Here is a 25,647-nt window from a genome sequence, read left to right on the forward strand (position 1 = left end):
TAATTCAGTCATCAAATTAAATATCACAATAAAGCCAACATGTGTCATAATATCAATCAAAAGGAGTCAAAATACCTTCTGGCCATGCTGTTAGACTGAAAAAATATTAAGGTTGCTGACTCATGTGACCTTTCCAACACACACTACACTATGACTGAGTGAAACAACAACCGGCAGGTGGCCTCAGTGATTCCAAATGATTTAAAAGCTTGGGACTCTCTGAAACCCTTTTAAATTAGAGGTGAAACATTTTCAAAGAGCTTCAGGTGGGTCGAGTTGCCGCAAACAGACTAAAAAAGGCTGCAGACTCCAACGTTTAAACTAAACTCATCAGGCTTCATCATGCAGTAAGACAATGATCTAAAACGCTCTGCTAACTCAATGAAGAACTTTGTCAGAGAGAAACAGTTTTAGACTGGACAAGGCAGTCAACAGAGCTAAACATGCATTTCACTCACTGAAGAGGAGACTGAAAGGAAAAACAACTGAAGGAGGCTGCTGTAAAACCCTGTAAGAGCATATCAAAAGAAGAAACCAACAGTTTAGTGAGTCACAGGCTTGGTGCAGTTATTGCAAACAACTTATTTGCAGACAAGTATTTGGTTTTATTGAGTTTATTTACTTTAAAATGATCTGTTCCAATACTTGTGATCATTCAAAATTTGAATCATCTGCTGTCAAAGTGCTGTCTTTCATATGCATCTTTTGATCTCAACCCAAAATTTCTTCAGGGCACAGCGAAAACAATTTGGAGAAGGCTGTACGGCTCAACTGGTTTCAGTCAAGTATGAGATAATTAAGCTTTAGAGTGTGGTCTGCTGTAAACTTTGAAATTGTACAATTAGTTAACAGGAAGTGATTCCAGTTGGATGACACTTTCATCACCCTTAAAACATCCTTCTAAATATGAAGAGATTTCCAGATAATTTGGCTTCATGAAATCTCTCAGGATGAACATCAAACCAAGCAGAAAAACAAAAGAAAGCTGGAGGTGCTTTCAGATGAAAACCTCCTCGTATTTTGCTAATACAGTTTCAGAAATGTTACCACTCCACCTTTCCCAGAACCCTCTTTAACAGTATACTGCAAAAAGACAAGGCCTGTCTGACTTCTATGCACCTCATATTATTTCATTTTCTCAATCTGCATTGTTTGATTATGCACAATATAATTGAAGTAAACCATTCTCTTACTTTTGCATGCTTGCTGTGACACATGTTCATGACTTCACAATGGGTTAAAAAATGTTTTTGCTGTATAAGAACGGGTGTCGCTGCACGTATAGTAAGAGAAAACATTCACGGTGAAAACATAAAGATAAGTATCATCTATTTCTGGTCATCTATTTTCCGTACCTCCAGGAAAAGACACCCACGCTTAAGTTAACTGATGGGATTCATATGCGAAGTACGGAAGGTTACTAACCTAAAAGTCATGTTCCCAAAAGAAAACCATGTGGGATTTGTTTCTAATGAATTTCAGTTCTTGTAGTTGTTGTAACACTGTTTTGGTTTTGTTCTTCATGCATTTACATAGGTGAGCAATGAGGCAAAGCTACATCACCCATTTACTTCACTACATATTTCTAATGAAATTGCACATATCACTGTTACCGAAAGCGAAACATTGTCTGTTAAATGTCTGCTGACTAGTACTAATCCAGTACTGATAACCAATAGGCTCTTTTTTTAGACTAATTTGTGATTCTCCTTTATCTTATTTGTTATAGAGACTCCCCCCCAGTGAAGGGTTTGCTTGAAAGGAGTATTCTCTCTTTGAATATTAGCAATCAGACAAATGCAAAAAGAGTCTAGAGTGACTTTGGCATGATATGCTCACAAGGGCTATACTAACATGTTGATGTAATTTCTCTAACTCTACAATAACATAATGCTGCACCTCTATATTGAAACAAGGCAAATGCCAACATATTAGCATTCAGCTGTAGCAACCAAGAACCTACAGATGCACAACTGAGATTTCGGCAGAAATCTTCAGGTTGGTAGAATTAAATTTAAACTTAAAAACAAAGTTATTTTTTCGTAGTTGGCCAGAGTTAGCTCACCTTTAGCACAGATCCATTAAGGCACTTTTACACTGGAAATTGATGGTAATTTTCTTTCCCACGGACTTCCCACGGAGTCCAAGAACCTTCCCTTGGGTTCCTGAAGCCCAAGGGGGCAGTGCTATGATCTGGGGTTGCTGAAGTTAGTCAAGTCTAGGTTCAATAAAGTTATCTGCCCAAAGAATGAGGTCAGCTGACCAACTGAATATACTAAATAAATACCAGGTTATTCCATCAATCGATTTTTTTTCCTCCCTGATGATATGGGCACTTTCGAAAATGACAGTGCCAGAATTAAATGTGCACAAATTGTAAAACAGTGGTTCAGGGAGCATGACACATCATTTTCATACATAGATGGCCACCACAGAGTCCAGACCTCAACCCCTTTGAGAATCTTTAGGATGTTACTTTGCACAGCAGTCCGACTCTTCTATCATCAATACAAGATCTTCTTTAGTATTATTAGAGTGCCATTTACTAGTGAAACGTACCATATATGACTGATTAGACAACTTAGACCTGTATACAGCACAACATCTCACCTCTTGTTTGTGGTCAATGACACTGAGGGGTCTGACATCTATCCACCCTACTGCACCTATTTTTAAACGAGTTGAAGTCAGTTTGCTGTTTGTACATGTCATGTACTGTATATGCAAACATGCAGACATTTAAATCATATGATCTGTCAGTTATAATCATAAATTGACAAAATCTTGTCTCAGTGGAATTGAGAATATGACACATCAAGAAAAAATATGCATTCAAAGATAACACACAAGAAAGGAGCAACGGCATAGCCTGGTCTGTTTGTCACATAAATATGAATCTAATATTAAAACACTATCACCAAATTTGTGGTGCAGCATGTTGTTTAGCCTGACTCCAGAACATTTTGTTTATCCACTGAGGTTTTAAATCTTTTTCATCTACTCAAGAGGTCACGCAGTTTCCACCAAACACAGGGCAACATGTAATCCTTCAGTTTAAGTTTGAGCACAAAACACGCAATGGCAGCAGATTTGCCTTCATCATATGATGAAGGATGTGGGAAACCCTTGACCGCATTTAAAAAGTAAAATTAATCAGAGAATAATTCATACAACAACATATTGGAGAACTGTTGAAGTTTTTGATGTCATCATTCAGAAGAATTAACCTGTTATTTATAGATAATAATGCAAATCAGATCATTTCAGTTCTAAAATGTCAGGACGTGAACAACAAAACTAATAAATGGATGAAATATGTTCGTACACAACAGTTTTCACAAGAAGTCAGGACTAGTTTAACTATTTATTGTGGCTGCCAATGCATTTCAGTGCCAGAGAGTGAAACGTAAGTGTCCTTTGGTCCATATTTAGCTGCCAGATAAGGCTTAATATTTGTGATAATGGACTCCAGATTAGTTTGACAATTGGCTCCATTTAGCAGCATTTGAGCTAATTTTAAAGTGTCAGACTGTTCTGGTGAGATATCACAGAGCTGACATGAGTTCAACAACGGGGCATGAAGGTAGGTCACTGATGGACAAAAAGAACCTTCCCACTGTGGATATTTATTCCAGTAATTTTAGGCTCAATACATTTGAGGACTTTGACGACTTTTTGGCAATCAAAATAATGATTAAACATGGACTTCCATGTTTGCAAGTAAGAATTCCAAGTATTTTCAACCCAGAGTTCTCTGTAGTTAATTTTCAAAACAATCTACCAGACTCACAACGGACTGTTCATCGACCATTTCTGGTTGTAATAAGTAATAAGTAGAAATATATCAGACATAATAGAAAATAAAATTAGGCTGAAATGAGTGAACTGAATTGCAGTGTTGTCTCCCAAGTAGTAGTAGAAATCCATGTACTGTAGTCATTGTCATTTTGCCAATTTTACATGTGACAAAATTTTACCTAATTCTAATTGAGAAGAAAAGAGTTAGAATGACATGGATGTTGTAGTGTACCATCACCTACAAGAAGTAGGTTTTAGGATTACAAGTTGCAGAGCTTGTGCATCCACTGTGGCACACTTAGTGCTCTGATCACTTAGGCATCATCTTTGAAACTTTAATCTATCTTAGTAAAACTCTTCACACAGACCATGGAAACAAACCAGTGAAACATTATACACTTCTTGAAAAGGCAACAAATCTTACATTACTACTGTTTTTTAAAATTGCAAAATTGCATTTTTGCAATAAACACACAAATCATTACATTAAAATAAATCCATTATTTGACAACACACCAAGTATACACTAATATAAGTAAAAAAAAAAAAAAAACACTTTTTCCCGTGTGTAGCTTGGGGCATAGCAGTTTGCAAAAAGGTTTTGTCAGACATGTAGTTAACACACATGCACAGAGTAATCCATTTATGCACTCATTCTTCTTCTTCCTGACAGTCACACAAGGCCTGAAGCTGATCCCATCACTGGATGGTCACTGTGAAGACAAAAAAACACTTAAGGTAAGTCCACACAGCCACAAAAACTCTTTCAGAGGGGTCACAGGTGCCTTGGTTGCAATCCTTACTATCCCCCTTCTTGTATTACCTCTAAAGACAACCTGCTGTAGTTCTTGTCCACATCACGCCATGTGTCCTCTCTTCCGTACACCTGGACATCGTTTTTGCAGAAATGTGAAGGGGGGAAAAATATGAAGTGACAGGAACTCAAAGTTGTCATCAGAAGAAAACAGTAAACAGTAATTCTACAAAAAAAAAAAAAAAATTGCTGATGTTTTGACTTCTTCACTGTCACTGTTGGGAATTGAGAAAGCAACTGTTATTTAATTTATTTAAATTAGTTTTTCTTGTGAAAAAGGAAGCTTGAAACCCCCCAGAGCTTTGATGACAAAAATGACCTCTTGTGTTTGGTTTGTCCTCACACTCATTGGTAAAGTAGTTTAAATCTGGTATTTCTTGTCCTCAGGTTACTAAAGAGTCTGTACGTCTGCCAAATCTGCTTTTCTGACCTAAATATCCAGGGTTTGTATATTATTTCGACTTTAAAAGAATCCCTCTCATTTAAAGTAGATTTTGGGAAAGCTGCGCCTAATCTGACTTTAAACTCTTCCTGTTTCTGGGGGTTTTCAACAAATTAGCTTTGCTTCCTGAGAACATCGTTCTGCACACAGGATGGCCTCTTTGTTAGTGGAAATACTTACTAGTCTGGTTAATAAATATTTATTCATGATTTTATATTGAACTCCATCTTTGGACCTTTCTTGTTATATATTAAAAGGAAAGTAAGGGGTGCAAGATACATTTTATTTGAGCAACAGTGTAAGATAACATGAGGACATGTTATTGTATATGACTTGGTAATTTACATGGTATAGACACTGTCTGAGTAACTGTATATATAATCAATGTATTTATGTGCAGACAGCATTTTTATTAAGGCACAATAAATAATACATTATTCCTACACATGTAGTTATGTAGAAAGATAATGTAGCTTATACAGTACTATACTCAACCCTGAAGTTACAAATAAAAACTATGTTAATACTCACTCTCCATTATTGAGAGAAGCTTTTTATCCTGATAAGTGAGAGAGAGAGAAAGATAGAGAGACATCAGTGTTCATGCAAAGCCCCAAACTGCTGGGCATAAAAACACATAAAATCAAATTAACTTGATTAGAGACTTAGATTTTAAGTTAATATCTGATACAAATTGTATCATCAAGCTGTGACAAGAAGATTTACAGCGACTAGCAAAAATGTTTCGACTAATTTGCTGCTGGTCCTCAACATGCCCCTAAAACGGTTCAAACCCATAGAGTCATGGACTCTTTAAGACCTCTGAAGGCCCCCTGTGGTATCTGACACCAAGATGTCAAATACAGATCTTTAAATTCTGCAAGGTCAGAGATGGAAACACCATGACTTTTTTTTTCAGCTCCAGTTCATGCTTTGAGCTTCATTGGTAGGTTTCTCATCACAAAGACATGCTCCAACTCTGCTGTTTGGCCATGACAACCATCACTTTAGACCCGCACATGTGTCTTATTTCCAGCGTGCTGACAATGAGAACCAACTATTCACTGAATACATTCTAGACCCTGACAAGATCATCATTATTCACTTCATCTGTGCAGATCATCATTGTATCGGACAACAGCAGCAATTTACAATTTTGACAGCTCGACATGTGGGTCTCCACAAAGATAGGAGAGCATATGTTTCATGGTCATTTGATTATAAATGTTGAAATATATATCAGTAAATGATCATTGAAATTGTTAATTATAATAAGCATGCATTTATTTAAAATTTCCAGACTGTGTCTCGTAGGATTTATTATTACAGAAGATATTAAAGTTACATGATGCATATTACTAAATAAATGAATGTTTAATCAGATTAACTCAAACTAATAAAAGCAGTAGGCTCTGTGGTATTATGGCAAATAATTACTAGTTGGTTTCTGTGCAAAATATAATAACACTGTGATATGTACAAAGCTCCAGTCAATGTATTAAGAAAACAATACACTGAGAGAGGGGGGAACATGAGGTCAGTAAGGGGCCCACATATGGAAAATAATGAATATAAGATAAGACAAGAAAATCTTTATTTGTCTCACAATGGGGAAATTGCATTGTTGCAACAGATAAATAAGAAAATTAAAGTGGTAGAAAGCTACAAGAACTATATGTGTGTATGATATGTTTTAATGGGCATGTACAGTATAGGGAGATCATTAAAAATAAATGAATACACTATTGACTATGGAATATTGCACTGTTCTTGATTCACCTTACAATACAATCAGTGTCATGAATATATTAACTTAAATGACTAGACCAGAGACAAAAGCTATACACCAAAGAAATATCCTTTAAATTAGCAGAGACTAAAGACTGAAACAGCCTTTTACAATTTTCACATGCCAGGGGGCACAGTTTTTCTGTTTCCAGTCTCTCCTTCCAGGTGTACCCTCTACATATTGGCCCATTTGAACCAGATTGGTCCACAGCCATTGGCTGGCTTTGCATGTCGCAGACCAATCCTCTGCCAAGGACCTCTACAAGAGGGGCAGGTCCTTGCCAGCGCTCTCTCGCAGAGCTACAGCCAGCCAGGGGCTTTAGGCAGGAGGCAGGAGGCAGGAGGCAGGAGGCAGGAGGCAGGAGGCAGGAGGCAGGAGGCAGGAGGCAGGACTCAGGAGGCAGGAGGCAGGAGGCAGGACTCAGGAGGCAGGCAGGACTCAGGACTGAGGACTCAGATAAGTTGGGGTACCCTGTGCATGTGCAACACGTAGGCGCTGCTTGTTATGCAGTTGATGCTGCTGAATAGTGAATATTTTTGTTTTCTTGTTTTATTACATAAGGAAGAGTAGATGGGTTGTGTTTTGTTTTATTTATTTATGTATATTGAACCACTTCACCAATTGTCTTCAAAATGGGTTATTTCATTAGAATCTTCGTTTCAGTGACATCTAGTGGTAAAATAGGAGACAGGTAAATAATGTCTTAATTATGTGATGAGCGTAACTAGTGTTTGTGTGAAGGATATATTTTTGTAAAGGTTGACTGGTCAGTTGATTCCAAGGAACCTGTTGAGTCGCGAGCAGCACAGTCTCTACAAAAGCAGTTGAACCAGTCACATGATTCACTCAAGGAACCGAACCAGTCAGTGCTTCGACAGTCATAAGCTTTGCAGCAGTGGTCCACAGAAAATGCAGCTGCGAGTTTGAAGCTTGTGTCAGGACATCAGTGTCAGATGGGCATCACTACTGTCCTTCTTCCCATTTTGTTCAATCGTTTGGTCATGACATGTAGTGAATAAATCGCATGCCTATCCAAACCTGCTCTTGCTTCCTCATTTCATTCTTATTGCTACCGTCCCCTCATACCTTAGCTTTTTCTGGGTTAGAGGCTTAACACAACTGTTCATCTGAGATAATCTTGTGCCATGGACAATCAAAGAGTTGATGAAACAGTGCTATGATTCAATGGAGTTTGGTTATTGTTGAAAATGGGCTTTGACTTGCAAGATTTTATCAACCTAGCATTGGCTGGTTAGGGCTGTGACTAACATTAGAAAGTTAAAAACTAAGCTGATCCCTTTATTCTAGAGGGATTTGTGTCATTAACTAGATATCCAAATGATCTGGAGCCAGTGAGAATCGTGAGAGACGCTGGGGGCTCTCAGTCCATCATTAGGAAAGGGGCACTTGCCATTCTATGAATCATTTAATCAAGTGTTTTTGTTCAGGGGGTAGAAATTGGTTTTGTGTCTCCCCCTTTGCACAAAGTTTGTGTCAGTCTTCCCTAGTCAACTGGTTTGTTAAAGTTGATATTAATCCTACTTTGTCCATTAAAGGAGTTTATTTCATCTTAATTAATGACTGGAAGCAAAGTCATGTCAGTTCCTGCGGTGCTGGATAGACCTGATTGGAGCTCTGAGTCTAATTCAGATCAAGACCAGTCTGACATATTCCCTTCTTGTGTGGTTACAAGAGCCCAGTCAAAAAAGTCTTGACTTGTCTGATTCTTTCATGTTTGCAAAGTGAGTTCCTGATATCATTACATTTCAGTCTGGTTCTAAGGATCAGACCAAAGTTCCACCTGCAAAAATAACAATCTCAAAGGGTTCTGTATTTGTTAGTCTCCAGAAAAGAATTTATCACAATGCAGGAGAATGACGTACTCATCCACTTCCTGCCGTGACCAGTCCCTCAAAGCCTTTTGTCTGGTCTGATGAGTGGGAGTCAGAGCAGGAGCAGTGCTTCTCAGTGAAGATGATAAAGGCATCGACCATCTTATGAGTTACTTCACTCGCAAGTTTAATAAACAACAATTCAGGTATTCCACTCTTGAGAAGGAAAGTCTTGCTTTGCTTTGGCCTTTGGATCAAGTCTCAAGCTGGTCAAGGTCTTCACCAATAAGGATGTACAATCACAACCAACCGTCTTATGCGTTGGTCCTTCATAATGATTATGTCCTGGACATCAATCATAAAAATAACAGCTGAGAACATTGTGGCAGATGACCTCAGTGATTGAACCAAAACTCTAGGTTTACTTCTTGATTGGTGGGGGTGTTACATGCCAGCTCAGGTGGCACTGCTCTATGTACCCTCTACTGATTGTCCCATTTGAACCTGATTGGGCCACAGCCATCGGCTGGCTTTGCATTTTGGAGACCAATCTTCTGCCAAAGACCTCTACTAGAGGGTCAGGTTTTTCCAGCTTTCTCTCTCTCTCTCTGTCTCTGTGAGCCTGGGCCCTACTGTTTCCCCGATCCTTGCTTCCTTTTCATTTCTATCTGATTTTCATGTGCTTTACATGCACTCAAGGGCAAAGGAGAAAGTAGATTACTCTTTGGTTGCATACATACTCAGATTCCCAGTAACCAAGTTTCATGAAAACGCATTCCCTGATTACCCGAGAAAGCTGGTTTCTCCAAGTCCAAGTAAACGCACCGGCTGTCCCCTCATACCTTAGCTCATTCTGCGTTGGGGACATAACAACAATAAAACATCTCACAGCAGACTGTAAGTGAAGATGGATTCTTGGTCAGAGATAGTAACTGTGTGCCCGAAAAAAAAAAAAAAAAAAAAAAAAAAAGACATGAACTGAGGTCTGTTTGTTTTGTGTTTGAAACTACAACTCAACTCCACCCATAAAGTAAAACATGAAGTAGCATGTTTACAGCCCCTCAGTGTGAAGAAACGTCACTAGAATGACTCATAATGACATACATGCACTTTGTCTTCATGGTGGTCTGCGTCATTCCACCAACTTTGCACATGCTGTTCAGTCATCATCACAAGTGGAACTATGCTTGTGTAAAAATGTTTTCTATGACTCTGGAGGAAGATTTGTCAAGTCTGAGACTTTCTCACCAGGCTTATCTCTCCTGAAAAGTGTCCAAAAGTGCTCATGGTAATATAATCACTGAGTTATGTTTTATTGAGGCAAATATCTGAATAATGGCTTAAAAGTTCTTTGGTTTTGAAGTTTAGATTTTTTCAGAGGAGAATATTTGCAACATGTCAAGTATGCAAGTTAATATCATTACATGAATAGAACATTTAATAATGTCACACATGTGTACTGTAAAATACAGCTTTATAGATCATGTGTAACAGCTGCAAAACACAATCAATACGTACATCTTACCTTTTGATGTTGTCTAGAAGCTTCAGTGCACACAACCACTATTTAGACCCTCAAAGTTTTTTAGGGGGAGTTCAGCAAAACACACCATAGGAGACCAGAGTTCATGTCATGTGACGATGTGACCGGTACGAGAATTGTGTTTATCGCATAGGCAGCTCCTCCAAGACCTGCCAGGTTCTGTCTACCTGAACTAATCCTGTGGTTTTCGTCTGCTCTGATCTCTCCGGCAACGTTTTGGCTCTAGACTCTGACAGGTTTTCTGTTCTCTCTGCCCTGTGGTATTGGTATTTTTCTGATATCTTTTAATTTTAGTTTTTGGCCCTGAAGATAGTCCAATCTGAATTATCTTTGTACATGTTACACTACTAACTAATGACTAATAAAAGCTCAGATTTACATGAACAATGAAGCAAATACTACAGAATCAGATCAATTCCACATTTACCACAAAGCTAAGGAACTGTATTTGCATGAGGCATTACATAACAAATTCAAGTGTAGTTATTTCTGAAGAGATGTTTCTCTCAAGAGTTAAAGACAGTTCAAGATTAAATTTTTTTTTCAGCATTTAATGGTTTCCTCTAACCAAACTTTTCACAGAGGTTTTCAGCAAGCTTCATATTTGTTGGCAGTAATCCATTTTATTCTTAGAAAATACCACCCAAAATCCATCTTTGAGGGAAACGTATGACCTCACATTAATCCCCTGGGAGGGAAGCACCATGTACTGATTATCCTGCAACCTCTTCAGTCTTCTAAAAGAGTTCCCATGTCTCTGGGCCTCCCAGAGGATGTTAATCTATCACCAGCAAGTATGAGGGCTGACCTTTGACTCTGAGAAGTTTCAGCTGAGAGCTGAGCCAAGCAGCAGGGTCAGAGCAGACACACTCTCCCAGCAGGTGAGTTGAATCAAATATTTTCTCTTTTACAAAACAATCTTAAATCTGCTGAAGTTTTACTTTGCATCATCCCTGTCTTTTTCTCCCCTGCTGCCTTTTATTCAAGCTGCTCGATTAACTACTTTGCTCTTTTACAGTCAAAAACTGTGACCATTGTTTTCACAGGATCCTGAGCCTCAAGTTCCAAACAAACCTCATCGCAATGGAGACCGAGCAAAGTGCTGGAAGCTGTCCTGCCACAGGCCAAGCTGCTGTCAGGACCTGGCTCCCCTCCAGCTCCAGAGGTACAAATATTTGGCTGTTGCTGGCTGCTGTCAGTATCTGAGAGTTGTTTCATTTGTGGAAATGGACAGTTCATTTTATCTGATCAGAGGATTTTTACCCCAGCTTTGGTTTTTGAACATTTAGTTTATTTTGTTAGTTATGCTGACCATAAATTGAGTAGATTAATACTGTTTCTTCATAAATCCAAAAGCAGGAGGAATGAAAGTTGATGCAAGTTCTACGTGAGACTGAAGGTGTGTTCAGACAGAAAGCATGAAAGTGTGAATTAGTTGGTTGGACAGTTTTTGCAGCCTGTGTTTATTCAAGTTATTAAAGCTTCAGACTATGCAGACATTTGTTGTTAAAACTGAAACATTTTTAACTCATGCAGGTGACCCTTTATGTCAGTGCCTTCAGTCGAGTGTAATTGTTTTCCACCGACTTCATTTGCCATCCAAACACCTATAATTTATGTTATGCTCTGTAAACTGTAAAGGTCTGGATATCTGTATTTTAACACTTCATTTTTAAAATGTCGCTTCTCTATTTTGACACAAAATAGTTGGCATACCCCTTGAATAATTATTGTATATTCAGTGCTTCATTTCAGGAGTCTCAGTCTGTCATTATCACTTAACTTTCTTCCTTTGCACAGATCCACGATTTGTTTTAGTTTGTGAGAATAAATAATGCTACATTACAGTTGGAGATCATATGTCATTGGATATAATTAAGGTGTCTGGACACTGTATAACTGAGTGTTTGTAAATGCAGTTGGTAAAACACAGTTAGTGTGCTTGTCAGTTCTGGGTCAGTGAGTTTAATATGTGATGGGATGTTGCACATTTCAGGTAGAACTGTTTGTTTTATTTGTCTACCGTGTTCTCTCATCTTGCTACGCTGGAGGGTGTCCAGCTGTTCCAGCTGTCCAAGAAACATGTTGTTGATGTCATTTGAGTTATACAGTTGTACCTTACTGGAAAATTCTTTAGTACATTTCCAGCCTTGAGATGCTTTAATGTGAAGTGGATAAATGTCTGTTTACCTGGTGTAAATGTTCACAATGCTGTCTGGTATTTACATTTACAAAAACAGCTATTTAGGGAACACAGAAGCTCAAAAAATGTCAATCTTGCATAACTTTTTTACTTCTCAGGCATGTTAACCATTAGCCACTATGAGTGATGATGGTTTTATGAGAATATTGCTTGAGTTGAGACTGTATCCTGATTCTCTGTCAATAAAACAGCAGAGCACCTGCAGTAGTCAAGAAACGCTGAAGCACGAATTGTAAAAGTTAAAGTGTCCTGGGATCAGATGATGTGTTCTCACCCTACCTGGGACCTGCGTTGAAAAGTAACTTCTGATTACTCATGTTTTAGACCGGATCAGACTTGGATCAGAAAAGTAGACAAAATGCAACACAGAGAAGATGAGTGGGAAAACTAAAGATGGTCCACAGGTGCAATCCAGTAAAATTTGTATTTAAAGACATGTAGTGAAATGTAATGATTGATGATTGTGGACTTGTTTTTAAGGAAGCCTTGGATATTATAGGGAGGCAATGATGAGTTGCATTGACTCATTAATGGTGAAATGTTGAAAGGTCTGAACTATAACATAAGTAATAATAATAATAATACTTTGCTGAAACTGTACAAGCTAGTTTGACCTAAAATTATTATTCTGTGGATTTCTGTGTGTGTGTGTGTGTGTGTGTGTGTGTGTGTGTGTGTGTGTGTGTGTGTGTGTGTGTGTGACCCTTTTTTTTAATACACAACTGTGTATTTTCACATAACAAGTTTATCAGTGGCCACAGTAAGAGGACGCAGCAAAGGAGGAAGTGGGATGGGGCTGTTGTAGAGTGACAAAGTCCGTGTAGGGATGTGGGAAGTCAAGCTGGATGGATGGATCAACGCGCTGCGTTAACACAGGAAGCTGCTGTTTGTTTCCCATGTCCAGTTGACAGCAGAAGACGTCTTTGTGCATAACCAACCCTTAATAATAAGAGTGGTTTATTTTTCTGCAGTTATGTGTTGGTTTTGTATGCTGCAGCAAAATCTGAACAGCATGTGTCTTTCAAGAGGAACAAACATCTTATCTGACTTTGCATCGAGTAGTTGATTCATTTTTTAAAAATTTTTCTATAAATCTGCTTTTGCAGTACCACTTGTACTATTTAAAATTGGTTTGGGTATGTTTTATGTTGTGTATCCAGTAAGGTCTGCTGTTGCACGTGAAACTGAAGTCATAACTCTGTTCTGTGCTGTGCTCCAGCTGCTGAAAAAACAGATTTATTTTCAGCATTAGTCTAATATTTTGGTCTGGTTTAGATTGATCTGGGTTATAACATCTATATTTACAAAAAATAACATTGCGCAGACATAATGATTAAGTCCAAAATTTATTCATTATGTTTTTCCTGGCATTTTCATAGACCAAACCCATGAATATGGATTTAATCTGTAGGTTGGAGGCATTTGATGATGTCCTGAAGACGGAACAAAATCCAAGTCTTGCAAAACTGACTGATAAAAACACCACATTGTGAATAGTTTAACAAATCTGTAATGAGCAGACAGAGCAGAGGGTAATTTAATAAGAAAGAAAAGAATTGATTTCACTGTATATTTTTCCTTTTGAGTGCAATCAGAGTATTTAAGGTTCAAACAGCAATGAGATAAGGAATGTAATCCTGCAGCCAGGTTGAACTGTATCATGTATCCTCCAGGCTCGTTGCAGTTTATTTTGTCAACTCAGTTCTTTTCTGAGGTAATCCAAATAAAAGGGAAGAGATTTGTAGCTCAGTTATCTGTCAAAGGAGGTAATGAAGTTGAGCATTGACAGAATATTTATGACACACTGCAGAGCAGTAACAAATGGGTTTAATGGGAAATTGTTTCATGCACTAATTAAAATGTGATGCAGGTGTTTATTGGCTAATTTCCCCAGTTTACTGCTAATAAACTATTTGTTACGATCACCAACACTGACTTTGACTGACCTGCACTAATAAACTTGGAGTTCTAGTTGTGTTTATGATTAAAACTAAACATTGACTAAAAGCCAGTAAAGTATTACACAACACAAGTAAAGGCGTTTTAAAAGCCGACCTTTGTTACAACAAAATATACTGACATTTCCATAATCACTAAATTAACTCTTTTCATTCTGGGAATGAGATGAAACATTGACCAAGGAACATTCAAATGCTCACTCAGCAATTTGCTTACACACATAAAAACATACACAAAGCGCACGGTTTACTGCTTTTTTACTTCCTTTTCTTGTCACATATCTTTTTATATTTGGTGCCACGATCCCCTGTCAGGCTGTCCAACCTTTCACTGCTGCATAGAATTATTGTTTCTGGCCTTGTTTACTTGACATCGTCTTTTCCTGGATTCAACGGTACAAACCTAGTTACAAAAATTGTTGACTCTGTTGCGCTTTTTCAGGGGTATTTACAGGGACAGGTCTCAGGTTTCTTTTTAAATGTGCTTAAATGTGGGTCAAAGATGTAAAAGCAAAATAGTTCTTTGACGTGAGTCTTGTTTGGCACCATAAATGCTCATATTAATACCTCGCATGCTACTTTCCTGGATGTTTCCTCAGCAACTTGTGATTATTTTCTCAGATCCTTTATCTCACATCATAGTATGTCTGTATGTCTTTAATGCACATCACAACACTGAATCAGTACTATAAAAATTCAATTCAAATCAAGAGTTTTGTAAATTCCTTATAGGACTCTCTAAAAGACATTACATATTCCGATCGCAGTCTTTGGACCTGATGACTTCCTTGCTTCTCCCCACCGATACCTCGTCCTGTTAACAGCCTTGTGTGAACCGTTTGCAGGGTACCTGGGTGTGATATTTGACAGTGCACTTACATAAATTTAGTTGTCAAATCCTGCTTCTTTCAGGTGAGAGTTCAGGCTAAAGTCAAGCCTCATCCCTCTTCTACTGACTGAGAAAGTGATCCACAGCTTTTCTTTCATCTTGGCTTGATTACAGTTTTCACACTCTCGTCTGCAGCTGGTCTGAAACGTGGATGCTGGGCTGACAGGTGCACATCAGCAAGACCATAATTCTTCTTCATGAACTCCTGGTTTTATTACAGGATTGTGTTTGCAGGCTTTGAAGTCTTTTAAGATAATAGGTGTATGAGCTTTTACTATATGTCTGCAGACTCCCTCTAGTCTCATCTAAAACTACTTGGTGAGATTTCTTAATTTCACTTGTCTGTTGTTCAAATGTGTTTATACATAAACTGACTTTGCTTGCGATAGAGACCAACACAGAGACATGTAAACATATTAGAAGCACAAATACACACAAACCATAACACAATTACGACACACAAACACTATTAGGACTCAACCAATTAACAAAATACACAGACGGGCTTTTTTTCCGCTGGGTCACAGATTCACACACGCAGATTTATGTTTGACCCTTTATCTCTTGTCCTTATTTTCCCAGGAGCCACCAAGACACCCGTGGAAACTGTCTCCCGTTTCTATGGAGATGGGGTCCGCTACAAAGCCAAGCTGATCGGTGTGGACCCAGTACCCGAAGCACAGGGAGACAAGATGTGCTGGGACTCCATGATGAAACTGAAGGTAGTCTGTGCGCTACCGCCAAAATGAACATAACTCTGTCTGTTCTTGATTAGACGTTAATTATATGAGAGACGATCCTGTCGTCCTCAAAAAACGCCCCGATTTTATCAGAGAGAAAATGAAAAATAAACACCAGACGGCTGGTGTTATATGTCAGGTGAAGTTATTACATGAATTGACCCATGAGTCATTTACTGCAAACCACGTCACACTGACACTATGGCCCAGACTAAAACATCTCCACAACTAGTGGAACAGTGATGGATTGCTGGGAAACCTTCAGTGGCCGAAGACGTATTTAGATTATTTAACAGGAAAAACACAACACTATAAACAAGTAAAATCCTGCAACACCTCTGAATAAATCAACTACTTAAGTACAAAAGTATCGGCAAAATATAGGTTACTTCAGGGAAAGTGAAGTACAAAGTAAAGCACCCAAAGTATCTGCTCTGCTGAAGATGACTCAAAGCTACCTTTTTGTTTGTTGTAATTGTTTTTTTGTACCTCATCCACCAGACTAGTAAGTCGTGTGTGAGAGTATGTTTGTCTGAAACCTATCCTGGCCCCCTGTAAAGGTACAAAGCTAAATGCAACAAATGCACAGTAAAGTGTTACTGAACAAAGTCCCATAGAGACTACTAACTAGAAAATGTGAAATACTGCCACAAACCACCAACCAAAGTAACCTGGGGGTCTGCTGCTTCCCCACACTGCAGCAGTCCTAAATGAAGACCAGACAGGGCTTTTAACAGGAACAAAGAAGTCTGAGCTGCAGAGATGCAGAGATGACCACAGCAATGGGTAGATGGGAGTGGACCCCATGGTGATTGACTTGATAGGCGTTGAGGCATGCCACCAACCAGGATTGTGCTCTGGCGCAGCACAGACCTGTATATGGTCACTCACCAATCAGGGGCACGCACTAAAAACACATGGAAAAGAAATAGAAAATAAAAGGGTCTGGGGCTGTAACACTGGATTAGACTTCATCTCATCAACAGCGACAGGTTTATTAGTGTTTAAAATACTTTGATGCTTCACACACAGATGATTTATCAATAACTCAGTTGGTTTAGAGCCCAGATGAACAGGAGAGTAGTACAAGACTTGGTCAAGGCATTGGTTTCCTGAGATGCAAACTGAGTTGTGGGAAAATTCCTGCAGTGGAGACGAGACTTCTGATATAGATGACATCCCTCCGACTTCTGACATGTCATTGACTTCTGGGTCTCTAATCTTACTGCACCAGTGGGAGTTCAAAGCGAGTCTGCATGGCCTCCTGGGGCTGGACACTTGACACATGATCACAGAGCCAGACGTGTATCTTAATCTTTTAAATATTTCCAAATTGCCTACTACAAAAAGAAATCCTATTCTGTGATCACATTAAAGCCACTGTGTGTAATTTGAATATTTTGATGGCCCCTGGTGATACTGTTGTTGATATTATTTGTCATTATGTACAGTTGGTAAGAATGACATTATAGGATATAATTTATATAGTAGTCATTTTAAAGCACACGCAGCGTAAACATATAAAACACTTTCTGGACTTTTTTAAAAGGCTATCAACAGCCTACATGTCAATTGATGTTGTTGCTGCATCTTTACTGCCATAAAACAATTCTTCACCACTTTCATGTTGCACATCCTAACATAAAATGACCGAAACTGCTGAAAAGACCATCACGCAGCTTTCCAATGTGATATAACACTATGATTTGTGTGCTTAAATCAATATTCAGAATATTAACTCTGATCATATTTTTCCAAAATTTCTCAGAGCAGCAAGTTTTTAACAACTCAAAATACTGTACAAACACAAACTGCGTCTTTTGTATTTAAAGCATGTTGAAACAAAAAACAGGAATCTGTTGTCCTTTTTTTTTGTTTGTTTGTTTGTTTTTTTGGTTGTGGAATAAATTTAAAAGGGAATCTGGAAGTTGAGTCATGGCAACTGGACTTGTGCACTTACATAATTTACCTAGTTAGCTATTTAACTATTTAGTTGCCAAACCTACTTCTTTCAGGTAAAAGTTCAGGCTAAAATCAAGACTCATCTCTCATATTTTCCAAAAAAATCTCAGAGCAGCAGGTATTTAACAACTCAAAATACTGTACAAACACAAACAGTGTCTTTTGTATTTAAAGCAAGTAGAAACAAAAAACAGGAATCTGTTGTTCTTTGGTTTTTGAGTACATTTAAAAGGAAATCTGGAAGTTGAGCCATGGCAACTGGACTTCCTTTTGGTTATTAGGTCAAAGGTGATTTACCATGATTCATCTTCCAGATAACTTCTCCTGTACAACTGAGAATCTTCCCCAACATCAAAGGGACTTAACTTCCAAAACTTTGTATCCTCACAAATTTATTTACACATCACTGTTTCTGAGCTGTGGTTAGAAAATCCGTATTAAGACCTTTAACAACTAAACAACTAGCTGCAAATATCTACTCATAATCATAAATTATCATCAGGATAAACATATTTTGCTCTAAAACATCTTCTCATCCTCTGTCACCTGCACCGTGTGTGTGTGTGTGTGTGTGTGTGTGTGTGTGTGTGTGTGTGTGTGTGTGTGTGTGTGTGTGTGTGTGTGTGTGTGTGTGTGTGTGTGTGTTTCAGGGCTTTGAGGCTGCAGCAAGGAAACAGGGGAAACACAAGCAGAGAGTCTGGTTAAAAATTTCCTCCACTGGTGTGAAAATCGTTGATGAAAGGACCGGGGTGAGTCACAGTCTCCCAACTCTCCTTCCTCATTGTGTTGTGTTGTGCCGTTGCTGTAGCGCCCCCTTCAGGCTAATAGTTAGTATCTGTTCATTAGCTGAAACCACCACAACCAGTGTGGCTTTTCAGTAAACAGGAACATATGTTTGTTTGTTTGTAATTTAACAAACCTTTTTTTTAATTTACCAGAACTTGAACAATTCTCAAGGTTCCTTTGGGAGGCTGGTGCTGAATATTTATACAAATGATATGAATCGGTGCAAAGTAATGTTCTCCTATTTCTTTGGTTCTGGGTTTCCAGACAAAAGTAAAAATTCTAGGAAAACTTTAGTTCAACACAGATATTATGCGGTTGTGAAATTATTAATGTGCGTCATGTGAAAGTTGGTGTTTTGTTCTTGCGTCTGTCGTTAATTGATTCCAGTATGTGGATGATGAGCTGGTTGTAGTGATACCAAACATTTATGAAATTTACGTTTTCACAATGTTTTCCTGCACTGAGCTGTGATTAGAAAATCTGTATTCAGGCCTTTAACAAACAAATCTACCCATATATCATAAATAATAATGAGGATAAACATACTTTGCTCTACACACTGAAGACTCGTACTGTATGTACTTCCTCACGTTGGTGTTGACCTCTGAATAAATAAGTGTGTAGGATTTAGATATGTAGCAACTAAAAGCTTCTTTATTTTTCTGTGTCTTAGGCAGAACTTCATGACCATGAAAGGAGCAGGATCAGCTCTTTGACAAAAGATGAGTCCGATCCCCGAGCTCTGGCCTACATCTACCAAAACCAAGACACCTACAGCCTCTTCTACATCAAGATGGCCAACCTGGTAAGAACACACAGCAGTAATATAAGAACAGATTGAATGCATACAGTATGTTGAGGAAACACTGCATGTGTCCATAATAAAAATAAACATAACTACAATAGCTACAATATTTACTCAGATATCTATATTTTAAAATCATTAAACCACTTTGTAGTTCACAAGCCTATCACAACATTTAAAATAGAACTAAATTAAAATTAGATGAACTGGCATTTATTAAAAGGATCTGTTAGTTTCTCCACAGCAACAAGTAGATTTTGTGCCAGATTTTGTGAGTAGAAGACACAGAACAAAAAAAAAAAACATGAATTGTGCATTGGGGGATGGCAAGTAGCTCAGTTGGTAGTGCAATGGTCTATGAACCCCATGGTTCCACTTCCTCAAGGCTATATACACAATATTTTTCCTGTAGTTTGTAAATAAAAACTGTGTAAAACATCTTCTCATGTACACGGATGAATTACAAAGCACAAGCCCAAAGAAGTGACAGGTTAGAGGGTTTGTAGGCTCCTTACTTCTCTGAAAGTCAAAGAGTTCAGTTTAAAGACACAAAATTACCATAAAGAGATAATAATGACCAACAGACACATCACAAACAAAAAATTACCACAGACAGCTGAATAATCACCACAAAAGGAAACACAAGTAGAATAAACTAATACAAACAAATGCAACTAAAACAATTCGCAAAAAAAGACTCACGTGTCATATTTCATTTTGCAAAATAGTGGAATACAAAAATAATTTCCAGGAGATGGTATTAGGTTGTATGGGACCACAGACGGCCATATTAACAACCATCAGTGATGTCCACTGTAAGATGGCTGTTGTTAAAACAAATTGTACTTTATCATTTCAGCAAAAGTTTAGTTTCAGCCTTAAAAATTGGAAAGTTGATGCGAACAGTTTTACCTTTCTCCCCATAAACGCATAATTCACATCAAACAAGCTCCCACTAACAACTGTGTACTGTGTGATTTACTGTCTCCATCAGGCAGATCCAGTCCTGGCTGACATTAAGGAGATTTGTCAGAGTGTGGAACAAGAAACGCAGCAGGAACCTACAGAAACCTCAACACATGTCAGACAAAATCTTTGGCTTTATCAGCGTTGTCTTGTTTTATTTTGTTATTGCAGCATTTTCAGTTTTGTTTCCTCTTCTTTTTCAGACCAGCTCCTTACTGCTGCTAAATGAGAGTTCAGCCCCAACGCCTGAGGTACACGAACAATAAAAATAATAAGTTCCTTTATTTATTCATCTTTTTTTTGTAGTCGAGGTCCCATGTTGAATAAACTGTTCAATATTTTTAGGAACTGGTTCTTGGTCCACGACCAGATGTTTCATCTGCACAGTTGAAGCAGGTGAAAACCACCACAGTATTCACTAAGTCAATATTTACTACTTCACTGTTCCTCACAGAACTTTTTAAAACATGATGGATGCTATTAACAGTCTACAGCCAGGAAGTGTTTGAACAGTGACACCAATATTAGAACTTTTATACACACACCCACTTGAATGGAAATCCTTTGCAGTTAATGACTACCTAAAATCTGTAGCCCACAGAAATGACCAAATGCTGCTTTGCTAGTCACGTCAATAAACATCAGTGACCCCATCCCACTGGCAGACATACATGACCATGCCATAACACTGCCCCCACCGTGTTTAGATCATTGTTCTGAATCTGATCCCAGAACTGTGTGTGTGTGAATATTGTGGTCAAAAAAGGTGTTACCAGTTTTTTGCACCTTGTTGTGAGGCCTCTGTATTTACATTCACAAAGCGTCTTGACTGTAAACTTTAACACAACTACCTCCTCGACAGTGGTCTTGACTTGACTAGAAGTGGGTTCTTCTTCACCAACTTTAGTTGTTGTCATAAAATTATAATATTTTTATAGTAGTTATTTGTTCCCAAACTTGCAGAACTGGCAGCAGTACAGAGAGGTTTAGTTGGAAAAACTTTATGCAAATCTCTATTTTTGTTTCCATGGAAACAACAGTTTACCTATGAAGACCAACTAGGTATTTAAAAATAAAAAATTTCAATAAAAGAAAATAGGTTATATCAGTGGCAGCATATTCACAGTTGTGAAAGTGAAACACAATGCAGTCATTTTGCTAAGTCTAACAAGAAGATATTGATATTTTATACTTATTTGCATGCGTATCCATGTGTACCTATTACTAATAGGAAATAAGTCATTGCCCAAATTCAGCACTTGATTCATAGGGTTTTTCACTGCTTGTTGAGTTAGTTAGTTAGCAGCAGCTCCTTATAAGATCATGAATTATATGAATAATTGCGATGATGATTGACGATGATTTATCTATATCCATTAACAATAACTAGCTCCTGTAACATCTAACACAGCTAAAGGAAGTGTTGTTCTACATTCTCCTTCATGTACTAACATGTTTCTGTGTCTATGTCTGCAGACCTCTTCTAGTAACGAGTTGATGGAGGTCTTCTCCCTCCAGGAGGAACCACTTTCATCCATCCAGAGCTCATGTACCACTCAGCCAGGTTAGTTATGACAGAGAGTACTGATGTGATGAGGGTTTTTATGTTGAGCAGAGTCGGGCAGGCTTTCCTCTTAAAAACGGCAGATTTGGTGAAACTCTGAATGAAACCCAGGTTTCGGTCTGAGACAGACTCAGTCCATCTTTGAGCTTTTTCCAGCCTCCGCAAACTGGTTGGAACAAAATTCAGTTTGTTCATATCCTAAGAGGATGAAGGAATTCAAAATGTCACATCAAAGACAGTTCTGCCATGATTGTTGCTACTTCTATTGAATTTACTTCTTAAACTCCATAGTTTTGTTTTATTTTGTAAAACATTTTTACACTTTGGTTGTCAAATATGTTTCCTATATTTTCATTCTATCCTAAATATCAAATCTTGCTACTTTAGTCAGTAGGCTTGAGAGTTGCTTGCCGTATTTTGCTTGTATGTGTGGGGGCGTGTTTTTTAGTAGTCCTTTCATCCATCACTTCAGGGGGAGGTGCTCCAGGTCAGTGCTATTATTTCAAGCAAATATGTCAGAAACATGGCGGCTCAGTCATAAAACAGTCACCACTTCCCTTTTTTTTTTTTTTTTTTGAACTAACTGAGTTAACACCTCATTCATGTTTACAGACACATCAGTGTGTTACTGCACCACACTGTGTCTTTGAGACTGTGATTGAATCTATATATAAGACAGCTGAAGTGCTGTGGAGCCATTTTAACTGAAAATCTCATTTCAGTCTTCAGTAGATTAACACCTTGTGTTTGATGTTTTATGCACTGTATATACTGCATAATCTACAGTATTGTGATGTGTGTATTAATACAGCTTATTAGAATTACTTGATTTATATTCAAGCCCACCGCCGTCGTGCTGCTGATTGATGTTTTTAAGTTAAGTCTCTAAATCTTTTTTTTCCCACAGTCAGTCAGCATAGGTCCATATGTTCATGTTTAGAACATACACGGGTTGTAACACTATAATTCCCATGGTACTGCGTGTTGAAATGTCATATAGAGTAAGACAGACAGATGTTTAGTGTTTACTGCTTCTCTCTTATGCTCAGTTCCCACGGATTTAATTATCTCTGTGTGCATGTGGAAATAGAGCCTGAGGCACTGATACACATTTTTGTGTGAGATGTTTTTTCCCAGATGTTCACATGTTTAGAACCCAAAAATGCCCACAGTTTTCTAAACTTTCACTTACAGTTACAGCACCTGTGATGCTTACAAATTATCTCATTTGTTGAATAAATACAAAAATCATGTGTAAAATTAATTAGTGAGACACAAGTGCAAAATCAGTCTTTGTTTTACTGCACTTTAAAATAAATGTATAATGCAAAGTAGATAGTGTCTCTTTTCAATAAAATATTTCCCATTTGGACAAAGAACTCAGCAGCACTGTACAAAGTAAGGAGGCTCAGGTCCTTCAACGTCTGCTGCACCATGCTGCCGATGTTTTATAAGTCTGTGGTTCCTGTCTCATCTTCTATGCTGTGGTCTGCTGGGGCTGTGACATGAAGGTGGTAGACGCTAACTGGCTGAACAAACTGATCAGGAGGGCTGGCTCTGTTCTGGGGGTGGAGCTGGACCCTCTACGTGTTGTAGCTGAGAGGAGGATGCTGTTCAAACTACTCTCAATCCTGGATAGACCCTCCAACCCACTACACAGTGTGTTGGCTGGTCAGAGGAGCACGTTCAGCCAGAGACTGATCAGCATTAACTGCTCCACAGAACGCCACAGGAGATCCTTTCTACCCGTGACCATCAATCTTTACAATTCCTCCCTCCTCTGTAAAGAGTGGGGGAACTGACAAATTTCTTTTTTTGTCATTCCATCAACTGGACTACACTTATTGACCCATTTCCATTCATCTATTCTCATTCATTGCACTTATTCTGTATATATATTGAGTTTTCTGTATTGATCTTATTCTGTATTTGTGTTGTTGTGGATTCTTTTCTGGTTGTGGTTCCCTTTCTGTCTGTCTTTGTTAAGAACAACTATAACAAGGCAAAACAATTTCCCTCTGGGATTAATGATTAATGTTTTTTGAATTTCGAATTGAATCTTGAATATTCAAAGTGTGATTAACCCATTAATGATCTCAGTAAATGTGTATCTATACTATATTAGACATGCACAGTATTTAGATAGACATGGAGTTCAGATCATCTTCATTCCTCTTCTTCTTTCTCTCAGAGTCTCCACAGACAAAGCTCTCTACCTCTCAGATCCTCTCCATGTTCCCCATGCAGCCTGTTGGGGGCTCTCCATACTCCTCTCCCCCATACTCTCCCACAGCATCACCCTGGGGCCTACAGGGGCCTCTGGGAAGCCAGTGGGCTAATCCAGCAGCTCCAGCCCCGTGGACCTCAGCGCCCGTTAACGTGACAGCGTGGGCACCAGCGGGCATCACAGCGCCCCACGCAGCCAGCTACATTCAGGCTCATTGTTCTCAACCAGGGGTCATGTGGGGAGGGAGCACGCCATCTTCACCCACTACTGTCAACGGGTACCCCACCCCTTTAAACTCCATCTACACTCCCACTGGAGCAACAGCACTGCATTCGGTGTCTCCCGTCTTTGAGCACAATCCTCAGCTGGAATAACAACATTGTTAATTGTTAAAACTAATCACCTTGTCCTCTCTCAGGGATATTTATATAAAATCTTTTATCAGTGAAACATGATTATATAATAATTCATACATCACAATTAATTTCTGCAACTGAACTTCAACCAAACCCACAACTTGTACCATGACCCAGTTAGAAAATACATTCATTGACTTGGGCTGATGGGTTTTGATGTGTCAGTCTGATGTACATCTAATAATTATTTAATTTCCAAAGAGATGTTGGCTACTATATCTCTTATGATTATGTTCATAAATCCTTGTTTCTGAATGGCTCGAAGGTTCAAAGGACATTCATCTACCATACAGTACTTAAGTATATTATAATAACTTAAATATGGTTGCTCGCTCTTTCTTTGCAAAAATAATCAAATATTTGTTTTGTTATTCAGGAAAACTGTCAGATTAAATCATCAGCATTAAAATATAAGAAGTCTGATTAAACTGGGAAACACATGGTTTGATTCAAAGCAAAACAAGTCAACTTAATGTTGTTAGCAGCTGATAGTGTTTGATTATATTATATTTCTGTTGTATCTCAGATTTGTCAACATATTAACTACACATTCGTCTTTTCTTTACATGGCTTTCTCCTGTTGTAAATTAATCAACTTGATTTGACCTGTATAGGCAGAATAAATGAGGAAGCTTATTTTATCTCCATCTCACTTTGTTGTTTAATTTTCTGCAGACTTCAGTACTTCCTTTTGTCTTGACACGCACACATTAACTATACAGCGAATAAATAAAAAGAGGAGAGAAATTTAAGTTCAGTTGAAATGGTCTGATTTTTTTTCTTGCATTGTTCTTATTGCCCAAAAACAAAATGAAAATGCAGATTCAGATTTTTTTTTATAAGAAGAAATGAAACAAACTTACTGAATACACTGATCCAGTGTTGTGGCGCTGTCACTCTGTTGCCCACACTG

The 25,647-nt window shown here is 38.3% G+C and overlaps 1 protein-coding gene across 1 annotated transcript; it reads left to right on the top strand.

The window, feature by feature from the left end:
• Positions 1–7,286: 7,286 nt before the first annotated feature.
• On the top strand, positions 7,287–25,556 carry LOC113152035 (disabled homolog 2-like). The gene is made up of 11 exons (XM_026344948.1): positions 7,287–8,881; positions 10,352–11,099; positions 11,265–11,383; positions 15,851–15,990; positions 18,621–18,719; positions 19,430–19,561; positions 20,556–20,642; positions 20,731–20,778; positions 20,873–20,923; positions 22,004–22,091; positions 24,283–25,556. The coding sequence occupies exons 3-11, from the start codon at positions 11,302–11,304 to the stop codon at positions 24,690–24,692; spliced, it is 1,137 nt and encodes a 378-aa protein (XP_026200733.1). The 5' UTR covers positions 7,287–8,881; positions 10,352–11,099; positions 11,265–11,301; the 3' UTR covers positions 24,693–25,556.
• The last annotated feature ends 91 nt before the right edge of the window (positions 25,557–25,647 follow it).

The sequence above is a fragment of the Anabas testudineus genome, chromosome 4, assembly GCF_900324465.2.
Source record: "Anabas testudineus chromosome 4, fAnaTes1.2, whole genome shotgun sequence".
Lineage (NCBI taxonomy): Eukaryota > Metazoa > Chordata > Actinopteri > Anabantiformes > Anabantidae > Anabas > Anabas testudineus.